This window comes from Anas acuta, chromosome 1 (assembly GCF_963932015.1).
Source record: "Anas acuta chromosome 1, bAnaAcu1.1, whole genome shotgun sequence".
NCBI classification, from domain to species: domain Eukaryota; kingdom Metazoa; phylum Chordata; class Aves; order Anseriformes; family Anatidae; genus Anas; species Anas acuta.
In genome coordinates, this window is record NC_088979.1 from 126,310,587 (window position 1) to 126,333,358 (window position 22,772).

At 41.3% G+C, this 22,772-nt stretch overlaps 1 protein-coding gene and 1 long non-coding RNA gene across 3 annotated transcripts in view; one reads left to right on the forward strand and one right to left on the reverse strand.

Moving 5' to 3' along the window:
* Positions 1–3,057: 3,057 nt before the first annotated feature.
* The window catches only part of CCND2 (cyclin D2), a 41,631-nt gene continuing 21,916 nt past the window's right edge, over positions 3,058–22,772 (reverse strand). The window contains exons 6-7 of one of the 2 annotated variants that reach the window (XR_011088592.1): positions 7,585–7,968; positions 3,058–7,108 (exon numbers count right to left, since the gene is read on the reverse strand). Coding sequence is in view for 1 of the 2 variants with exons in the window: in XM_068654211.1 (XP_068510312.1) it covers positions 7,813–7,968 (156 nt within the window). In the remaining variant the exon portion in view is untranslated. Of the gene's footprint in view, positions 7,969–22,772 lie in introns of both variants that reach the window. The other variant, XM_068654211.1, reaches the window with a different exon arrangement.
* LOC137841377 (uncharacterized) lies at positions 12,622–15,095 on the forward strand. Its single transcript, XR_011088596.1, has 2 exons — positions 12,622–12,940; positions 14,638–15,095. It is a non-coding gene; the product is annotated as an uncharacterized lncRNA (long non-coding RNA).

The window sequence follows — 22,772 nt, forward strand, 5'->3', positions numbered from 1 at the left end:
ACCTCAGCTTTACTCCTCTTCATGTTTTAAGTTAACAGGTCTAGGTTTAATGTGTCTGCTACCGAGAACTACTATTCCCCACTCAGCTCTGAACAGTCAGAAGCCACAGAGCGCACCCGAAGCCCGTGCTGAACAGTGCCCTGATGTTCTCCCCTGCACGTGTCTGTAATAAGATACCCACAATTTTCACTGTTTTCCCCTGATTTTAGTGTAAAAATATTGTGGTACCTGTGCCCCTGCAACCACACACAGCTGAAATGCGAACCACCCTTGGGAATCCTTTTAAATATAACATGACATTAAGAAAAATGGAAGTTTGTTTGTTTGTTTGTTGTTGTTGTTTTAAATATTTCAAGGAGGTTCAAGGTGTGGTGTAGCCAACTTTCTCAGAAGATCTAAAGGGATCCCCAGTCTTTTTAAAATAAACTTTCCCTTAATTGGGAGAAATGATTCAGTGTGCTGTGGGGGGCAAAGAACTAGAGCATAGCCTCTTTCTCTTAGTGCCAGCTGGCTGGCTGTAATTTGCAAAGCAGTGCAGAGAATGCTCTAATATAATTTCTCTAAAAACTGAATGCAACTGCTTTATGTTTATGGCTGCAAGTAATTGTAGACTGTTGCAAACCTGTACCAGCAATAGTCACCTGCATGAGCAGGGCCATACTCTTGCCTGGCCTGTTTCTTCCCTGTGAAACATAAGATTAAAATACATATTTTCTATCTTGTTATCTAGATTGCTATTAAGCAGTCCATGAGCTTGATACAGCATTTCCTGCTCTTCATCTCTCCTGCTCTTTACCCACAAAACATTTGATTTGCAGTAGGTTTGAAAATTACTGTAATTTATACAGTGTGGAGACATTCTGTGCATCCTTCTAGACAAAGTATAGTGGCTGATGGCCTCTGACAGCTGGCAGTGAGGTTCAGTGACCTAGACAGTCATGTATGTTTATTTTAATAGGATAAAGCACCATTGATATGCTCAGGGGTTAACTCTGTATTGAAAAAGATGGACTCATGATAACTCAGAAGGAACTGAGGTTAGTGGGAAAATTACTGAACTTTTTAGAAGTCACTGTCTTTAGCAGGGATATAATTTCATTCTGTTTGTACTGGTTGCATTAGATTTATAGGGCTTTTTGCTTCTTTGGAGCAGCACAGAATGAAAAGTGGCTCCATAGTTCATGGACAAATTAATTTTTATTTATTTATTTATTTATTAAATATAAAAGGCAGTCCAGCATGCAGTTGCTTTAAAGCAGGATTTTGCTTTGTGGTCCCTCCTTAAAATCCTCAGGCTGTCCTTATATAACGTATAGGATCATGATGGGCAGATATTGTTTGCAGATGGTAGGAAGATGACAATACAAAATAGTTTCACAGGCCACATAATGGAACTTAACCCTATTGTATGTGGCTTCTCAGCATTCAGACCGCTTTCTTTAAAGAACGGGAACAGGCTTTTTTCCAATTATTTTCAGTTTAGCTTCTGCATACTACATCCACTAATTTTGAAAATATACATTTATTTGATCTACCACAGAAAATCTCTTCTTTGCTAAATCTAATTTTAGTAAAACCTCTAAAACACAAAGCTGCAGAGCACATCCCTTAAGTTTCAAGGGGACTACTGTTGACACTACAGAGGGAAAAAAAAAAATAATCTGGTAAAACCTGTAATTAGGACAGGCTCTTTGAGCTTCAAAACACAAATGGAAGGTGTAAGAACAACTCTCACATGTTCAAGTTCTTTGGCCCTTAGTTAGGCCCAAGAAATGCTACAGATTGTTGGTCAAGTTAAAGTGGTACCAGAGGGACACAGGACTCATTATGCGTTAAAATCTTTGGTGCAGATAACCTGTGACTCACAGGTCAATTTCCAGGGAAGATTTAAAAGACCTTGCTGTAAACCACAGCTCTCATTTGTGTGATTATGACTAGAAGGAGCTCTATCTCCTGACTCATACCTCACACTTTCCATCATATTTCCTATCCCATCCATGATTTTTTCTTCTATTTGTTCATATATATATGAATATATATATCTGAAGAAACATATGACCCCCTTCCCCCCATATATATGTCATACGTTACTTCATTTTAGCAACATGTGTTTTCCCTCTGAGTATTCTCCTTCTCCCGGTTCAATACATCTTGCTTTCATTTTCCTCTTCACTTTTCTTTCATTTCACTTCGCTATTTTTGTCTATAGCATTATTCATTTCATGATGGTGTTACTTTTTCTCCAGTGTCTGCCCAAATACTTCTTCATTCTTCAGTGCCTCTTTGCTCTCCTGAAGGGCACCCAAAAGCCTGAAATTCATTAGAAAGGAGCACACTACTACTTGATGGCAGTGGAGAATTTCACCTACAACAGAGACTAGGCAGTCTTGGCAGTGCCTGTTTACAGTGTTGTGGAGCAAGAGAGACTTAGGGTAGGCCAAACATGTTACGCATGAAGTTGGTCAACCCACAGTAAGGTTGATCTCACCAGCATGAGCTGTGATGAAAATGGGAGAGACAGAGAGGGTTTGTCTTGCCACCTGGTTAAAGGCTAAAGAAGACTTAGTTCATGGAGGCTTGTTTCTTCCCACTGGTTTCACCACAAAACCCCCTCTCTTTCCCTCACTTTTTACCCAAAGCTTATACAAAAAAAAAACTACAGAATGTTGCAGTAGCCTTTAAAATATGTCAAATAACTGGATGTTTAAATAAGATTTAAATTAGTTGCAAAAATGTGCACTCCATGTACTTACAAACACTTTTCCACAACCTCAACTTAATTTCCACAAAATGTTTTAATCTAGCAATTTACCATTTTTAGGACTTTTTTCTCCTTAAATCCACCTGGACCTTTTCATGGAAGAAACAGCCAGAATTTGCCTTGAACAGTAGGCAATCATATAATGCTTTTTTTTTGAGGAAAACTTCTGTGACTGCAACATTAAACAGTTCCCATTTTATATGCCTGCTAACATGATCTATCCAGATAAAAAGCTCCAAAATCACATCATCTTTTGCACAATGAATGAATGAATGAATAAAAACAAGACAGGTAAATTTAGGTCAAGGTGAGTTTATTGTCCATACAGCATACCTAATCCTGCCAAAACACTTTTCTTAAAACCATCTTTAAACTAGTCAAAACAACGGGTTATTAATAAAAATGACAACACTGAACAGAGAAGACCTTTTAAAAGGTAATCAAGACTACACTGTATCAGAGTCTTATCCATCAAAAACAATCTCACATACTTTCTAAATACTTTTGTTTACATTGATCATGTCTACTACCACACTTTCTAGCATCCCCTGACCATATAAACATCCACACCTCTTAAAGAGCACATTGTGAGAGAATAGCTGACTTGATATGGCATCACACTCGTTAAAGCAAAAAAAAAAAAAAAAAAAAAAAAGTTTGAGAACAGGAACTGTGCAACTGAGAGTGATTTCTGAGGTACATGAGAACATGGTAATAAACATAGTGGAAAAAATCCAGTGGCCAGGTGGTTTGCTGAGTACAGAGATGTCCAATTACTCAAGAATAAATCACTGACATCAAAATGGGACTCAGTATTTTTCTCTTTCACAAGCATGTTGGAAGTATAAATAAACCAATTACAAGGTGCTCCTACACTACAGTAATGGGTGGGAGGGGAAGATCAAAGTACCATCAACAGAAAGCTGACATAAATGGTTTTAGCAGTTGTGCCAGTCATTTAGCACTTTTAAAGTATAATCAGAAATATATATATATATTGGCATATATATATTTCTGATATACATATATTTCTGATCCATAGGAAGTTTTTATATCTGCAATTCAGGAGAGAAATCTTACACCTCATTTGCAATAACAGTATGTTAACATCTGTTAAAAGGGGTACTGTGCAGTATTTTTGTTTGGGTGCTGCTGTGAAAATGTTCATATTCAAGTATGTCACATAATTTTTAAGAACATCACTGCAGAGGACAACACTCCCAGCACTCGTGGTGAGCTCGTGGGTCTCCCTGCCACATGAGGGGCTGCCACTTGGTGCCGCCACTTCCAACCCAACTCCCGTGCCCACTTCTTGTGCCATGGTGAGGTGAGTGGACGTTAACACTTACACTGATTTCCAGTGAAACCTATGAAACTGTGAGTGGACACGGACCCACATAAGAGGTTACACAGCAAAGAGAAGCCTTGGTGGGGAACCCCACAGGGGACAAGGACACCACAGGGCATGGGATGGGCTATCACCCCCCTGCAACCAAATAAACCCCAATGGGGCAAAACGCTAAACTTCAGTCCACTGACTTGCCTGTGTTTTCATCGGGCCAAGAAGCCAATGTTCTGATGGCTGTCTTAAAGATGCCACAAAACTTTCCATAATTTTCAAGGGTAGGGGCAGGCACCATAGCTACTACTCCTGCCTATACTCAGCCACGCTGACTGGCAGAACAAAGGGGAGCAAAGCACCTGAGTGTGATGCATGCAGTGCCCACACTTTCTACATGCAGCTCTGCTAACACCAAGCATGTGTATGTAGCATTTCGCTCAGGATTCACAGACTCCTCTGGTGCACTTCCCCGAGAAACAACATTGATTAGCGCAAAAACTCGTGCATGCAAACACTGTCTAGGAATTACCTGATCTGTCAGGGAACATTACCTCATATGTGCGCTGCACATAGTTCTGAAATCTTGCTTATCATGGTGCTTCCACAAAACTATCACCTAAGAGTGATGTAGTTGCTGAGTTTAACATGTTCTCAGTGTGAAAAGCCACCACTGTCAGAACAAAGCCATCCACCTACCATTTTCCAGCAACACTGCTGCTTGTCCCTTTTGAAACCTGCTCTAGCGAACTGCAGGGTACCACTCTTGCCCCCAAAGCTGTTGCAGCCCCTGAAGCCACCAGCGGGAAGAGCACTTTGGCCCTCGCGCTTCGCAAAGAGCAGTTACCATCAGTTACTGTCACCTAACAAGGGGGAGACTTCTGCTCCACACCTCTTAAAGAGCACATTGTGAGTTGTTGTGGTGCACTCAAGAGCTGCAGGGCAGTACAGCCGAGAGCCCTGAGGGGACAGGCAGAGGGCTGGCACCTGGCCACTGGGGCGCAGTGGCACAGCCAGGCCTGATCCTCCACAAAGCGATGGCCATTTTGAACAGCAGGATTCTGAGAGCATCCACCCCGGTGGCTGCCCTGCTGCCCACCTAACAACCTGCAGGGGCTGGGCAGCACCGTGCTGGACCCTGTCTTGTGCAGACACCACCAAGGGCTGGGCCACCATGCTGCAAAGACAGCTTGGAGGGGCGCTGGGAGGGAGGTGCACAGCCACCACAGGCATGTCATCCATGTGTCCAGGATTAGGGCCTGGAGGCGCAGGGCATGCTCCTGGACAGGCGCTTGGACCAATGCATTTTTTCCACTATGAAAAGGACACCTAAGACCAAAAGGGAGCCAATGCCCCTGCTTGCTGCAATTTCTCCCCGACGCAGCCGGCGCGACCATGCTCCGCTGGCCAAAGTGCAGGCCCCAAGAGCTGCCGCTTGCACCGACCGCTCCGCTGAGGCTCCCGGCGGGGAGAAAGTAACTGTCACGTTGTGAGGTATTGTGAAAATGGGAACCATTTTTGTCTTGTCCAGTAAACCTGAGGTAAGTATACCATCTTTGCAGAATGTGATCAGGAAGGAAAAAAAAAAAAAAGGAAAGAAAGAAAATAAAAGGAAAATAAAATAAAATAAAAAAAATCATGAACACGCTATTAGGAAAAAAAAAAACCTGTACAGGGCATTTCCAGTAAATCAAAGAACTCATCATATCTCCACTTAACCATCTACTTCAGGATTTGAAATTTAAGCAGTAAAATAATATATTATAAAAATGTTTATAAAATAGCAGCACACTCAGTGAAACAATACAGCTAAGTACTGTTAATGTGAATAAGAATGAAACAAATCATAGCTTCTTAGCAGCGCAAAAAAAAAAAACAAAAAACCAACAACAAAAAACCAACAAAACCTTAGAATCTTACTCCATTTTCTACCCTCATCTAGCCAAATACAGCTGAGTCCATTCATATAATATTCTTCGAAGTAGCATGTTCGTTCTGGATTTTTGTCTGAAAATGCAAACATTTAACATTTCAACCAACAGCTTCATTCTGTATATTTGCAAACTGTTAATACAATTGTGCAAAAAAAAAAAAAAAATTGCTCCAACTCCTTTGCCATCTAAATGCCTCTTCTTTATAGATGGAGCAGAAAAATAAATTCAAGTACACTGAATACACCTTTGTAATAAAACTCCAAGTCACACACCTTGATGTTTACCACTTGTGTCTTGTGCACCAGCAATTTTCTTTCATTGTCCATGGATAAGCATGCAGGTGGTATTAAGATCCTTCTGTGACACTGAACAATACAAATCGTCAGGCTTTTATCCGGAATGTCATGACAGGAATGTCATCTGAAGCAGGTGTTGGTATTTCCAGCAACACCACAACTAACAAAGTACACCAGATACTGGAAAATATTGACTATAAAAAGCTATAATGCTTTGCTTTTGTGACTTTTTCTTTTTTTTCTTTTTTTTTCTTCCTTTTTTTTTTTTTCCTTGGCAAAATCGTCATAAACCATTTCATTTAATCCCTTAGGAACAATTTTCAAAGTGCTTTTCGAATGAAATGGTTTATAATAACGCTCACTGTGGATCAATAAAGTTATTGAAATGCTGAAAAGGTGTGATGGGGCGGTGGGGGAAGCTGTGTAGACAGAAGAGGGATCATACCAAACCTCATCTTCTTTAACACAGTGAGGATATGTTAAAAAGGAAGATGGACAGAGCATCATTTAATTGTCTTTACACCAAGCTAAGGAGCTGCCAAAAGTTAACATTGATGTGAAGCATTAGCACTGTAAAGGAATATAATGCTTTTGACAGATGATCCACTGCATCTTGCAATCCAAAGGTCGGAGGTGGTCTGATTAGCCGACTGGTCGAAATTATCAGTTCATTTCCCCCATCTAACGTGAGCACTCGATAACTTTGGCTTGGCCCACAGTTGGGTAAAGAGGATTGCCCTTATGCCAAAGATGCTGCTGTGTTTAGAATGAACCATTTCTGAAGGAAAAGTAGAAAAAGTCAGACAGGAGAGGGGAATTTAAAACAAAACAAAACAAAAAAACACCTGCTCTTCCGGCTGGCAAAATAAAGCATCTTCTTTCTTAGGTAGCAGCTACCACAGACAGCAAGAGTAAACAAAACTAACATACAGAGATCCAACAAACACTTCTGACTAATAACAGAGGTGACAGATCAGCAAATCTCTTCTGCATTCAAAATGGTTCAATTGCTTCAGGGACCTTTTCCCACTTTGCCCTAGCCCCTTCTTCTATTGCTTTGCAATCTAGTCAAGCCATAAAATCGCACACACAATTCCTTTCTTAAATCTAAAAAAGGGGTGTATGCACTAGGTCATAATACACAGACAAGTATACTCTACGTTCTTCCCACAAATGCAGGCTTACATTTATCTAGCTACTTGTATGCTTTTATAAGCATTTAATATCACTTATACATAATCAAATAGCAATTACCAAATATATTGTGGGATTCCCTTCTGTAGAACGTCATGGGCGCCAAATGTTGTTTTTTTTTTTTCATTATTCAGTTTTTGTATTTTTTTTTTTTTTTACCTAAAAGAACTTTAAATACGTTCTATATGGGAGCAGATTAAAAAAAAAAAAAAAAAAGATTTCACTCTAAAAATAATAACAAAAATAAAAGGGCTGGGGGAGCAAGCATGACTTTCTGTGCTGATGTCCTCACAGGTTGATATCTCTCACATCTGTGGGAGTGCTGGCCTGGTCCAGTTCATCCACCGTCTTAGAAGGATTGCTTTGCTGTTGCTGCTGCCGGACTTGCCTAAGGTTGCTTACTAGCACCGACTCAATCTGTTCTTGACAAGCTTTAAGGCAGTCCTAAAGGATAAAAAGCAAATTGATCTGTTAGTTACTTTTTTCCTTACTGAGCTAGTAAAAGTTTGAAAATCAGCAAATGGGTATTGCTAAGGAACATCCGCTGTGACAGAAAATAACCTTGAATTCTCAAAAATTATCAATGTTTACGAACTCTTGGGTTAAATAATAATTTCACATTTATTATAATTTCCAAATTTAAATATTTTACCTGTCCTTGCTCATTTGTGCTGTCTTGAGCAAGAACTCAAAGCACTCCTCAGCACTCTTGTGAAAAACAAAGGGCAGGGTAAATGAATTTGTGCATTCTTCTATGCAAGGTTAAATGACTTGGCTGGGTCTTCACTGAAAAATAAAAGTGTTTTTATTCTGAAATAACCACATGCACTATACCAATGTAATGCAGACAGAGGCACATCACTTCTACCATCAAGCAAGTTTAACACATTAAAATCAAGCAGGAGTTTTGAGGTCCCCCCAAAAGTGCAGTTCCTTGTCACAGTGTCTGTATCAGTCATGTATCCGAAGCCAAAAGCAAAAGAAAGGTCTGTGTATCTGTGAAAATTTAAGCATGAAGAAAAGGTCCAGAATAACAGAAACATCACAGAGTTAAACTATACTGCTTCCAAATATATCCCAACATGGCGCGGCACAGGTCATCAACTCATGCCATTTTGCTATTTTTCTTTAAAGAGTCTTTGTTGAAGAAGCAAGAAAGAACCATCTCTGTGCTAAGTCTCCGAAAAAGGCAATCGAACATTAATCCCAGAGCAAATCACACTGCACAGTAACTGGGCACTGTGAAGGGAAATAAGGCTTTGTTCATGGTGAGGGAACTAACAATCCAGCCCCAAACATACATCCACAAATTTGCCAGCATTATTATCCTCTGAACACATTCCAGAGAAAAAAGGTGATTTCAGCATCACAGGAGGAGGAGTTATAGTGTACCCTCCCATACCTTTACTCTTGGAATTGGGCTATTTTAACATCCTTAGGAATAGTCATTGGTAATCATTCACAGAAGACATTGAAGCAAAGACAGATACAATAAAAAGATGCAAGTTAGAAGTACATAACCAAGCCTCAGGTATGACTACATTCCAAATTACAGCACACAACACTTGGGGAAAAAAGGATATAGTACAGCAACAGATTTGGGAGCCTTGTACGTTATCAGTCCTGCAACATTCACGAGATATGAATAAAGAAATGGGAAGAATTCACCACACTAATACCAGACACAATGACAAAGAACAAGACTGCTGAAGTATTACAGGATGTTCCACATTGATAATATGTTGGAAGGCCAAATATTGGGGTTGCTGGGGGTAAAAAAAAGAGAGAGAAATTTGAGAAAAGATTGTCAACCTCCTAGTTTTAGCAGAAACTAAAAAATAAAACTAAAGCCATAACTGTATGAACACAATGCCACTTATGTGTAGCATGCTGGGATTGAATATCAACACCACACTGCATATGTGGGCAGGTGGTGCTACTATAAAGGCTTTTTTTTCCTAAAAGCAGTCTTGCAGAGTCCTTCTAAAATACTTGTTATTTTTAGCAAGGGATGCTGAAAAACAGATAGGCATTGACCTCCACAGGTCACACAGGCGCTTGTGTCAGCCCAGGAACTGAATACAGAGCATGAGTGCACCTCTGGGGAGCAGGGCTCTGACAAGCAACAACACTCACTTTCTCCACACAGTATCAGGTTATTCAAGGAGAGTTTGACATATTCATGTATGTAGGTTCAATTTGTCATCCTGGTCAGACTGGGAAAATATGTCAAATGCAGAGTATCTGTTCCTCTGATATTTACATTCATAGTGCACGCAATTAGCTCTGGTGTAAATGGGTGTCATAAACACCCATTTTCTTGCCTACTGGTCAGCAACTGCTAGCTGTAAAGTCATGTCCTCTCTTTGTCATGAAGCCATCCTATAATGGAGTATCATAACCTTTGTCTGAAGATGCATCTGCCAAAGACAGGCTGTGAAAGATGGCTTTTCAAACTGAACAGGAAAAAGGGGTTGGATGGGACGCTGGCTGTATTAAAGACAGAAATATTCAATGACGTGGATCACATGAGCTAAAACCAACACTGCCCAGCTAGAAAGAGATGTAATTGAAATATAAGTATCTGAATTACCTGTGTGTAGTCAGACCCCAAAATTTGTTCCCTCAGCAAGAATTATCACAGTGAGTAACACCACGGTGAAACAGCATGATACTAAAAAACTGCTACACAGTGTATGTGTGGGGGCAGACTGTGTCTTCCCCATCCTTGTCTTTGGGTTTGAAAGCAGGGAACTATAAGGCTGCTCAAGAAAAACTTGACTAGTAGTCAAGTTCACTGGTTTGCAGCTGTACTGTATCTACGCCTCCCCCCCAAAAAAACAACAAAACAAACAAACAAAAAAACCTCCACAATAAGCTAGCAACTTTCCTGAGTTTCAGTCACTGGAGCTGAACTTTTCCATGCTTCACCCTCTGTGAAGCACTCCTTGTGCTATCACTACAGGCCCTGACAAAGACTCCCTTTCCATCTTCCATGTAGGCCCCCCTTTAGATACTGAAAAAAACACTAAAAGCTCTTCCTGGATTCTTCTCTTCTCCAGACTGAACAATCCCAACTCCCTCAACCTGTCTTCACAGGAGAGGTGCTCCAGCCTTTTGATCATCTTCAAGGCCCTCCTCTGGACTCACTCTAATAGGTCCACGTCCTTCTTTTGCTGGGGGCCCCAGAGCTGAACGCAGTTTTCCAGGTGGGGTATCATAAGAGCAGTGCAGAGGGGAGAATCACCTCCCTCAGCCTGCCAGCTACACTTCTTTTGATGCAGCCCAGGATACGGTTGGCTTTCTGGGCTGCCAGCTTACCTTTCCAGCTCATGCTGAGCTTCCTATCAACCATCACCTCAGGTCCTTCTCCTCAGAGCTGCTCTGAATCCATTCTGTATCCAGCCTGTATTTGTGCTTGGGATCTCCCCGACCCAGCTGTAGGATCTTGTACTTGGCTTTGTTGAACCTCATGAGGTTTGCACAGGCCCACCTCTCAAGCCTGTTAGGTCCCTCTGGATAGCATCCCTTCCCTCCAGTGTGCTGACTGCGCCACACAGCTTGGTGTCATCGGCAACCTTGCTGAGGGTGCACTCAATACCACGTCACCAACCAAGCTGTTAAGCAGTGATGGTCCCAGTTCCAGCCCCTGTGGAATGCCACTCATCACTGATCTCCATTTGGACATTGAGACGTTGACCGCAACTCTCTGAGTGTGAGTATCCATCCAATTCCTTACCCACCACATGGTCCATCCATCAAATCCATCTCTCCAATTTAGAGACAACGATGCCTGTGGGACAGTGTCAAATGCTTTGCACAAGTCCAGGTAGCTGATCTCAGCTGGTCTTCCACCGGTGCTGTAACCAGATTGTAGGAGGCCACCAGATTTGTCAGGCACAATCTGCCCTTAGTGAAACCATGGTGGCTGTCACCAATTACCTCCTTATTTTCTATATGCCTTAGCATAGTTTCCAAGAGGTCCTGCTCCATGATCTTGCCAGGCACAGAGGTGAGACTGACTGGCCTGTAATTCATCAGGTCTTCCTTTTTTATCCTTTTTAAAAATGGGGTTTATGGTTCCCCTTTTCCAGTCAGTGCGAACTTCACTGGACTGCCATGACTTCTCAAATATGATGGACTGTGGCTCAGCAATTTCATCTGCCAGTTAATGAAGGTGCAGTTTCCCTCTGTAAGAAGATGGGAGCCCCCTTCTCATAGCACCTGCTTAGTTTTAGCTCTGGACAGCACAAGAAGGAAGCTGGGAGCAAAGTCTCAAAAGTCTTGCTACTCTAATACAGATGTTGGCAAGTATGATGAACTTCATTTGAAGACCTTAAGACTGAAAAGGTCTATGCTTTGGAAGAAGGCAGAAGTTATGCCTCTCTCCTGTTCTGGAGAGAGCAGAGTTTGCTCAGGGTCATGCCCCGATTTTTATTACTCCGGCAGTTCATCCCAACGCTCTGGGCAAGAATGATGCAGCTGGAAGAGTTATCACAGGTATCACATGGGCACAACCACTGCCTACCACAGCCAATGCATAATTAGTGTCATTGCCACCCAGTAGATAACTGTGGGACTGAGAATCATGGAGTACCTGAAATGCCAAGTAAATTCAGAAAGATGCAGGGGTTTTCAGGGTACTATGGAAATGAGAACTCAAGAGAAACAGCAGCACCCAGTCTAGATGCAGGGGTTTTCAGGGTACTATGGAAATGAGAACTCAAGAGAAACAGCAGCACCCAGGCTAGAAAGCTATATTAAAAAATGCTAGTCTGTGTGTGCCTTCACCACACTGGCAGTCTCCTGATCACTGCTTCCCACTTTCTGGAGACAGGACATCAGCTTGTTCTAGTGCCAGCCCTGGGTGGACTGGATTTGGGCTTGCCGTACGGGTTCCCGCTGCACACTGTCTCTGTCCCACACCAGCGCCTGCTGCCTTTCCCAGCACTCCACGTTGCAAAACTCCTCATGTGGCAACCGTGTCAGCAGGAGGTTAATCAAAAAAACACGCAGTTACCAAACACATGTTTCATGAATCTGCTTAATTACAGACTGAGTAGGACTGAGGAGGGTACGCCTAAAATCCGACCTCCCAAAGCTGTCTGGCAGGCAGGACACTAGGCAGCCTGTCTCTGCTCACACTCACATCTGTGCTTGGCTCCCACCAGAAGGCAGGGAACTGCAGTCTGCTGGACTCCCACTCCTGTAGAGAAGGGAAGCTTTAATATCTAGCTTGCTTGGAGCTGAGCAGGAAGCCTCAGAAGTGAGAGGACAAGACAAATGTGTTTGAAGATGCAATAAAATGTGAGCACAGTGGATTTTTCTGGTGATGAATAAGATTCATAACAAACAAGCAAGATTTTAGCATGCCTCACCTCATAGGGTTCTTCCTTTCCTGTCACTGTAACAGAAGGTAAGGAGAAAGGCTTCCCTCTGTTTCCACCTTCCTGCTGCTGGCAAATCTATCTAGTTGTTTTAAGGTAAGAATGTGTACTTTTATTTAATCAGGTAAATGTTGTTTATAGCTGGGTATTGCTCTTTTATTATTGGGGACTTAGTGATTTCCTAGTACTTGAACTGATTGTTTAATGATGGGAGTTGGACAAATTCCTTGTCCTTTCTTCCGAAATACCTGACTGCCAAAAGGTATCAGAAACTCCGATAAAGAAAATCCCCCACTATTAGCTTGGGTGGGTTTCAGGTCCATTGCAATCATTCACTTCTTTGTGAGATGGCAATAGCAGCAAGTCATTTCAAGGGTACAAAGCTGATGCAGTTACACTGGCAGGCAGTTATGTGTGTGTGACTGAAACTGCCGCTTGCTTGTAGAAACTGCTTCTTGCTTGTAGGAACAGGTGCTGAGATTTCCTGAACAGATTCTGAGAAAATGCAAGAGACCTAATCAATGTTTTCAGACCGATTCTGCTCTGTTCAGCAAAGCACCCCTACCTACACTGCTTTTTTTTCTGCAACATACTTGCCAAAGGCACCTTGCACATGATCAGACATGGTTTTGTGCAGCTCCACTTGATAGTGATTCTCACTCTGTGACCCTGGTTTGGGAGCTACCCTTCTCAGAAAGCAGAGGTTCAGCCACAGAGATAGCACAACCCGATCCCAGCTGCTACAGACGAGTCCCCTTGGTGGGGGAGTCCTGGAGTGTTACAGCCCATGGGCTGCCACTTCCAGCTGCAGCAAGTCTCCCTGGAGGAGATCCAGAACCTGTTCCCATTTAAGTTGATGGCCAAATTGAGCAGGATCAGAGCCGTAAATGGAAAAAAGAGCAGAGCCACCAATTTGTAGACTATTGTAACAGATTGTAGTCATAATGCTCTTTTTGTATACGAATCTCTTAAAGCACAGTGGTGCAAAATTTCAAAATAACACAGCCTTTTGAAAATAAGCCAGATTTTTTACAAGCAGCTACTGACTAGAGAGCTTAATGAGGCAATTTCCTTACAGCCAGGCTTGGGGAAGGAAGGGTGGTGACACATGGAACATAAGGCCTGAGCATTTGGAGCCTGCTTTGCCTGTTTATATATACATATATATATATATATATGCTCCTTACACATGATAATTTACACTGTAATTGTAAAAACTTGTAATGGTCAACATAATGCTTCATTTAATTTATGAAGAGGCTAAAATCTCTTAGTAATTTTATACAAAAAATGGCCATTTCTGATGTCTTCATTTTGTACATAAAACCAATAAAGCAGTCCAGACTGAAATTGCCACAGTTTACATGAATTTTACATTACACAGGGATCCACAAGCCACTGATGTATTTATTGTCACATGTTAGGTCGGGTCTACACTTATGTTTTGAACATAAAATCATGTACCACAGGAGTCCTTAAAACAAAGAAAACTATGGAAAGATGACAAGCATGTTGCATTTAGTGTGAAATAGCTTCCATATATATATATATATATATATATATATATATATATATATATATATATAGGTTGCTATTTGCATGCTAGAACTCTGTTTTTATTAATCTGAGTTAAACATTCTTTTTAGTCTCACCTATAAAGCATCCATCCATAAGCTGAAATTGGCTGGCCAGCATTAACTTAAAATGGTGTCACCTTATTTTGCAGGTTGTCAAGATCTGCAGTCAAAATCTAGTAAGAAGAAAAACCTCAATACCAGATTCATGAGTGAATCTCAGTCATGCAGCAAAATGAGCTGGAACATACCAGTAGATTTAGTCCAGATTCTTCAGTACTGATGACTGAGATACAACCAAATCATCCACCTGAGACTGTGGCTGTGCAACCATTAGTCCTGGATCTGCGTACTATTTCATCTGCCAATCGCAATAATTCTGTGAACATCATGCACAGGCTCCTAAGACCACTTCTGCCAAGGTATTCAGACCACATGATGCCTTTTCAACATACTATCTGCAGGGCAATAGATGAAACCTGACACAACACAGTCAGAGCGGCGTGGACACATTTGAGCTACATGCTTTTTGTCAGATGAGTTACTAACTAAACCTGTCAATGTTTTTTGTTATTTTTTTTAATAAACTGGAGTTAGCAGACAAAGTTTACACATGGCCAATGATGTGAGCAAACTGCTTGAATTCTTACACAGCAAATCCTAAAACCACATTTTGCACTTGAACCACAGCCTCAGTGTGCAACTAGCTGTAACCACCATGAAGTATACCCAATGGATGGTAATGTTACAGGTGAGAGGAAAAGATGGGTTTAATATGAGTATCTCATCACCCAATTACTGCAGTGTGTTATAGAAGGTGGTTTATTTTATAGATGGGGCTACTGCTTCTGCTTGCCTCAGTGGAACTTCCTGGCAATTCAATGATAAGTGATACAATACAAAAAAGGAAAAAAAAATATCCTGGAAAACAACTGGGCCTTCCCATGAGACAGTGTTATTAACCCCTTGAAGTTTCATGTGAATTTGCTGCACGTGTACACATTTTACTAGAGGACTTTCGTTTTACAAACTCTAGACAGTACTGATAAGAGAAAATTCAAGCTTTAAAAATCTATCAAAGAAAAAAAGTATGAAATTCACTATTTTCAGCAGATCTTCCTTGAAAGACAGCATAATGACTGAAGTAATGGCCCTAGATTTTGCGACATAGGGATTGGGCCAATCCTTTAGAATACTGTAGGACTGTTTTTGTTTTTTAAGTGTGTCACATGGATCAACTTCCTCATTCTTCTTTATGGTCTAGTAGTTTTAATGATGAAAATAGTTCAGGTACTTTCCACTCCATAGTTTTATTTTTACTTCAGCATGTGCAGAAGTAAAAAAGCAATTAGCTTTTGTACTTGCTTTTTGTATTTGTTGTTATTGTTTTTGTAGAGTGGGGTGGAGAATTTTTGAAATCTAGCTGGTTTTACAAGCACACCTGAGAAGCATTTGAAAGAACATAAATGCTTTCTTGTGTGTGATGAAGAGTAACTTCATGGCTCTGATAGAAACGCTAGTAGTGAAAATGATTGGAAGGAGGGGTCATCAGCACTATGGCAGGATCTAGTTATTCAAACGAATAACTGAAAATTTCCATTTCCATGCATGACAGTCTTGAAAGAAAGCATAAGCAGTAGGAAAGATCATGCAGAATATTATACACAATTCATTTTCTTGAACTTTTCAACACATCATTTATTTATGTGACCTAAATTGTCCCCCAGCTTCCAGTTTTAAACTAATGTTTATAATGTTATTATGAAAATGATTGCAATTAGCAAGCTATCATTGAGGAATCCCACTCAAGTTGACCCAGCAAACAGGCTCCCTCTCACTTTACACTCATAATCAGTGGGATTCTCAGTCCTGACTGCTCCAATCTCCAGAATCATGGCATCATGACCCAAACAACCTGTTCACATGGGGTACCCATTCCACCTAACTTCACTGAGTTAAAGAGGCGCAAGGCATCTTTTCCATCTTGCAAGGCCATGACCAGACTGATATTTTTTTGTTTTTTAATAAGGGGTGGGGGGTGGGGGAGAGAGAACAGGGGACTTTGAAGGGCTTTGTACTTGTTCTAGTACCTTAACTTCTATTTCTGCCATAGACATATAGACATTTTCAAATCGTCCATGGCACCATGTCCAAACTGAAGTTGATAGATTGTACTTTTTGGATGATAATGGTCTCTGCACCAGATCCCTCAGTGTAGCAGTCTACCACCTTCTCCACAAAGGAAAACACCACTCTTTCAAATGCCAATAGCGGACCATTAGCATAATAAGGTAATTTATTTTATTCATACATCTTTTCTACCTTTTCTCCATGTTGAATCAATCCAGAGCTTCTGTGACTGTAAGGCAACTGTGGTTGTCTATCACTGCACTTACTCCAATGATAACGACCACTCTAAAACATATTTAAACCACTAGACTCATTTTGCAGCCAGGCAGGGCTGAGAAATGATAATGCATCCCTGGATTCATTCTGGTCATGTAACACCCAGTTTTGCCAAGACTTGAGCTCCCTGTGTCAGCAAACACCAGAGTTTCTCTCAGACTTGCTCTTCATTGACTCCAGCAGGCAGGAAGGCATGCCTTGCAGAAGTAAGCTCTGGTGATGAACTTATCTCCTGTCTTTTCCACAGTGCTTTAAGACACAATATATTGTATATTGTGATTCTCAGATTTCCCTTTTGCACTGCAGTTTTAGCCTTACTCTGGCAAGACTCCTAATGTTGGTTTAATTGTTTTATCAATGAAATTTTGGGAAACACTTTGGTGTGCATAAACTCGTTTGAACCTTGCACTGTTTTGCTTATCCAAGATGGCGTTCATATGGAAATACCAACGTATAGAGAAGATGTGTTACAACATCGTTTTAAGAAGAACCCAGACTGCAAAATTATTATTCTAACGACATTCCATTTCAATTCTGCTAAATTTAAATATTACCTAACTCTTGACAAGATCTTAGCTTTACCATGAAGTCCAAGAGTAAGGCCAGCACCAACAGAAGCCCAATTCAGTTAAATAGCTCTGATAGACGAGTGGGAAATGACTGAGGAGAAGCGATGCCCTATCTCAGATTCCTACCAGGGAAGTATGGACATCTAGCTGTCAAAAGCACAGCTTGGCAGCTCCAGTGAAAACACAGTTCCAATTGACAGTGACCAACACGCCAGCCATTGCTACTACAGTCCAAGTTGTGCCGAGCTTAGGTCAATGGCAAGGGAGATTCATTAAATCCTTTGCAATGACAAGGCTGAGGGCAATCACACTAAATCATGGCGCACATCATTTCTCAAGGACTTCAGAAAACTGAACAGCAGCCCTACTCTCTTAAAACCAACAGCAGAAGAGTAACAGTAGGGCTGTTGTTATATATAAATATATATGTAACATATGCACACAAATAATCCAAAATATTGAGCTGTAGCTGCACCGGGTACTTCTTTATACTCTTGCATCTCCTGACAAGATTTAGAAGCCTGGATACAAACCCTGAATGCTTTGCTGCATGCTGAAATTGTCAAAGCTGAGAACACTGCAAAATTCTTCTGGCCCTTTTTTTTTTTGTGTGTGTGTTAAAGCTTTCTACATATAGATTAACAACTTAACAACTTCACAAATAACTGTTAACACCCCTGATGACTGCTTTAAAGATCTCTTCCTCTTTCTTAAAACTAATTGCAAAAAGGAAACCAGAAAAGGACTGTTTTTAGGTGCAAGACTTGGTATGATAAATGGAAAGGATGCTGGAGATGTTTTAAGTGACAACACTGTTCGCTTGTCATGAAATCATTGCTTGGATAACCTAAGAAAGCAGCAGTTAGACATGCATTGAAAAGTTGGGATTTACATTAATTCCAGCATGAAACATGTCATCCGTATTCCTAGATACAAAAGAGGGCTGGATTCCTCTGCTGGTTCACATTTAGGCTTCAATTCAAACCTCTCCAAAGCACATGCTTCATTGTTGACATAAACAGGGATTCCTTCCCAAACTAGAGCCTTCGTTTGCAGAACACTGTCCTTTAGCTCTCTGACATTCTCCCAAACAAGAGCCTGAAAAGCAGCTGCAGGAATATTATGCCCATTTACTACATTTATTGTATCTCAGTGATCTCACATCTAATGGATGCAGTTTAAAAACAGACATATTTTCCCTCCTAAATGTGCCTATTTTTGCTACTGTAACAAATAGCATCAATTACAGATAAGCTTCTATGTCTCTGTTTTTCCATCTACAAAGTACAGAGAATAGTAATTTGCTGTTCCAAAGAGCATTTCATGCAGACTAATGAGGACATCTTACTTGAAAAAAAAATTCATATCCATGCCAGAATGTCTTCACTCACTATTGTTACATTATTGTAATAATGTAATATATAGCATAGCTAGCATTAAGCATCTGAAAGATGGCACACTTTTCTCTGCAATTTTTCAGTCTTTTCAGCACTTTCAACAGTATACTTTCTAGATTCAGTTCCACTGTTTGCTTAAACAGCCAGTTCGCTGGTTTCCTGTTGCTCCTGTGGTATTTCTCATAGCAACAGAAGAGAACAATGTTTTCAGAACTGGAAAAAGTGAGAGTAAAGCCAAAACACTGGCAGGGTGATCCAGGGGCAGATGCCATGCTTGAATTTATACTCCTTGCTTAATGTGACTTGCGATTTCTAGTTGATAATCCCTCTCCAACATGCAGAAGAATACTCTGCAACTGTCAGATGAGAGCTGTGAATTTAGTTTTTACGCTGCTGCACTAAATGTTGTGACCACTTATTAAAAAAAATGGAATTTCTGGAGAAAGCTGTAATAACCTGCCTGCCTTACAGAAAGCTGCATCAGAGCAGAGGACATACGGAAAGGAATCTGCCGGCTGCTATCAGCTTCCCCTGTCAACTTGAGCAGGTCACACATCTGCAGCAGCGTAGGTTGGGGCAAGGCTCCAACCAGATGATCGCAGTCTATCACCAGCCCCTGAGCTCTGACAGCTATGTTTGTGATGTGGAGCTCATTATTCGGGGGCCTCACTTCCTCTGCGCGCTGGCTGGCTCTCACAGCACTGCACCCTCCTCTGCATTTATGAATGGATTTGACGGAACTCCGCTATTAGCCTACAGTGTAACTGCATCACCCCATTGTTACTACACACGCACAGCACTCACTGGGGAACAAAAAGCTGAATGAACCAGAGCAGCTGCCAACTCAGGCAAAGACAACTTAGGAAACTATCTCATTCTTCCTTTCTTTGGAGGCTATTTTGTCTGTTGTTTCCTTGCATACAAAATGTGGTCTGCAACAAATAAGGCAGGATAAGATACAGCAAGTCCTGTTACTTGGTTCCAAAACCACAGGCCCTGAACACTACAAAGGAGAGAATAAATAGTGTATGTGCTTTAGGGACAATGTTCAAATGCTATCCATTCAAGATAGATTTCCATGATTTTATACTGCAGCTCAACAGAAAATGAATTCTTGAGTGAGTATGGTGGTTCTAAACGCCATTTCCGTGCAAAAATTTGCAAGGATATTTATGAAGGAACTTTTCAGACCTTGGAAAAAAAAATCCCAGCACTAACATATGTAGCACATTTAAGTGGAGATATTTTAAATGTAATTTATTATGGATCCAGTCTTCAAAACAGCCTGACTCCACATTTTCAAGGGCTCATAGCCAGCTGTTTTGACAAGACTTTAAGAAAAGCTTGGTTCCTTTTTCTTTCTACCTCAGGCCCTTAAATATGCTTTGGATTTTCAAAACCACTCAGAACACACCAGTTGCCATCAGGGAACAGACTTTTTAAAGGGACTTGTGCCTGTGTAAAAGCCTACATTTGGCTCTGCCTGAAAACCCTTCCCCTACTGCTGATGCAGGGGAGGACAACAACTTTTGTCATTTCAGGGCTGCAACCCTGAAAGCTGGGCTCTAGAAGGAAGATGTGTGCACATAAACCTCATTATCACACAGACTGAACCTGACCAATGCTTCTGGCTGCTATCATTTTACAGAGTTTCTTCCACAAGCAATTCCACCAGCTTAATTTTAGATCTAACCTTGCCGGTTTTTATTGATGATATAATCTGAACACATTTTTAACATGAGATAATCATTTCTGTGTTTCAGTGCACTTAAGAGGTTGGAAAGGAACTGTGGAGATCATTTAAAATAACCCTTTGCTCAAAGCACGTACATAACTATGTTTTAAAGATAACCCTAATTCTCACTAATTTCTGCCTATAAAATTCTTTTCCAAGGTTACAGGAAAGAGCTCATCTACCTACCACTGCTGTAGTTTCTAAAGCACCTTGGAATCCTCAGTATACTTATCCATGAGGAGGTCTGGGGCACAACAATGCAGGCAAGGCAGTCTCTGGACAGACTCAAGGGAAATGCAAGCAATAACCAGGTTAAATCATGTCTACGTGTGCCATGCTTTATGAGAATGCTCTAAAGCAAGGCCAGAGAGGCCGTTTCCAGACATGTGGCTAGGAAGCTGACACACTGAACTGATGGCTGCTCTTCCAAGGAGGTGAAGAGAGTATTTAACCAAGGCAGGTCTGTCACAAGGCAGAGTATTAACTTCAAAGTCTCAAAATGCCAGGTTTATGCCCTACCCATTCAGCTATCCTTCCTCATATCCCGTAATTGTACACAGCAGGAATGCTCGTATCCTCCTCTGAAGCAGCTGGCTCCACTGGGAACAGGATACTGTGCACACTGGAGTGCTCGTCTGGGATGCTTTGGAAATTCGTGACTTCCTGAGTTGTTTATTTTTCCATTGCAATGATCCTCCAAGAGATGCACAGGGAGCTTGTGTGCTTCCTGTGAGTAGTTCTGTTAACTCTTTGCCTACCAGCCTCTCCTCTTCAAGAAACAGCAAAGGAAATGTTCCCACCCTCTAGCAGGAAAACAGATCACACTGTGCAATCCCCATCCTGCAGAACTGCATCAAGCTGTGTTGGATTCGATCTTATCAACTCTTTGGGAAATCAGTTATCAGATAAGGCCATTCAGATATGCCATACAGAGCCTATTTTTGCTACCCATAACACCGATGAGCATTCTCAAACTCCTCCAAGAGTTACTCCCTGATGATTATTTTGGTAGGTGAAAGGAGTAATGAAACTGAGGTTTACACGGGCTAATTGTCACTGCCTCTTCAAAACTGTGATTCAACCTTCAACAAATAGCTCGGGGCAGCTATTTATCATAAATCACTGTTATCATTAAAATGATACTGGCATGATGCCTTGTACTATCTTGTCTGAAGCCCAGAGCACTGCTTTGCATTCATATGAGGGTAATCATCATCCATGTGTTTCTGAAAGAAACACTAACGTGTTGGTTCTTTGCTTACCCAGCAGCAGGGTTCTAAATTAAATGGTGTTTATTAGTAGCATATTTTTGGTCTAATTCTTAATGAAACACCCATTAAAAACATTACAGCACTATATGCCAAACTCCACTCTCAGTTACACCAGTGTAAATCTAAAATAACTCCATTGATTTCAGCTTCTTGGTTTATGCTGCTATTTCCTAGCAAACAGAAAGCACCCTCAAATTATCTCTGTAGAACAGTAAAAGTTTAGAAAAGCTCAGTGCAGCTTAGTTACAGCAGGATTTCATTATCATTCTCAAGAGTATGTTTTCATATGCTTGCAACTTTGAAGCTGAAATTTTTCATATGCTTTACCTCAGATAGGGACATTTCTCTTTAAGTTCATGAAAATTTCCCATTATGTGTTTACACACTAAGCAACCTCTCTCTCTCAACACTTCCCCCACCCCCATTTGCTGATGCGGGTTTTTAAGACACCTCTTTGCTCCTGAACAACTGAGAACTAGTTTCAAATATCGGAAGCATCCAAGGTGGCTGGTTCAGGAAATGTCCCTGCATTCCTCAGAGTTCCTGGGCTGAGCAGCAGGAAAGTTCATTTTATTTACAAGCTGAGCTAGGAGGTCAACTGCAACACAGGGGACCCCATAGGAAACACCATGGCACCCCTTGTTGGGCAGCAGAACTCTGCAACACTTTGCCCTCAGGACCTGCTCGTCGGGAAGATTCTCCTCCAGCCCTGTGCAGTATTCTGTGGGCTACGAGGAGGCACAAGGGGCATAAAGGCACAGACTTTTCCCCGGCAGAGCTGTAACCTCTGCAAGTTACCTCACTTTTCCACTGCATGATGCTCCTGAAACCTCCGAGCTATAGATTCTTGCTCTTCCCTAACCTCCCCTTGAAAACAAGATCATTCATACAGTGACGATGAATTAATTG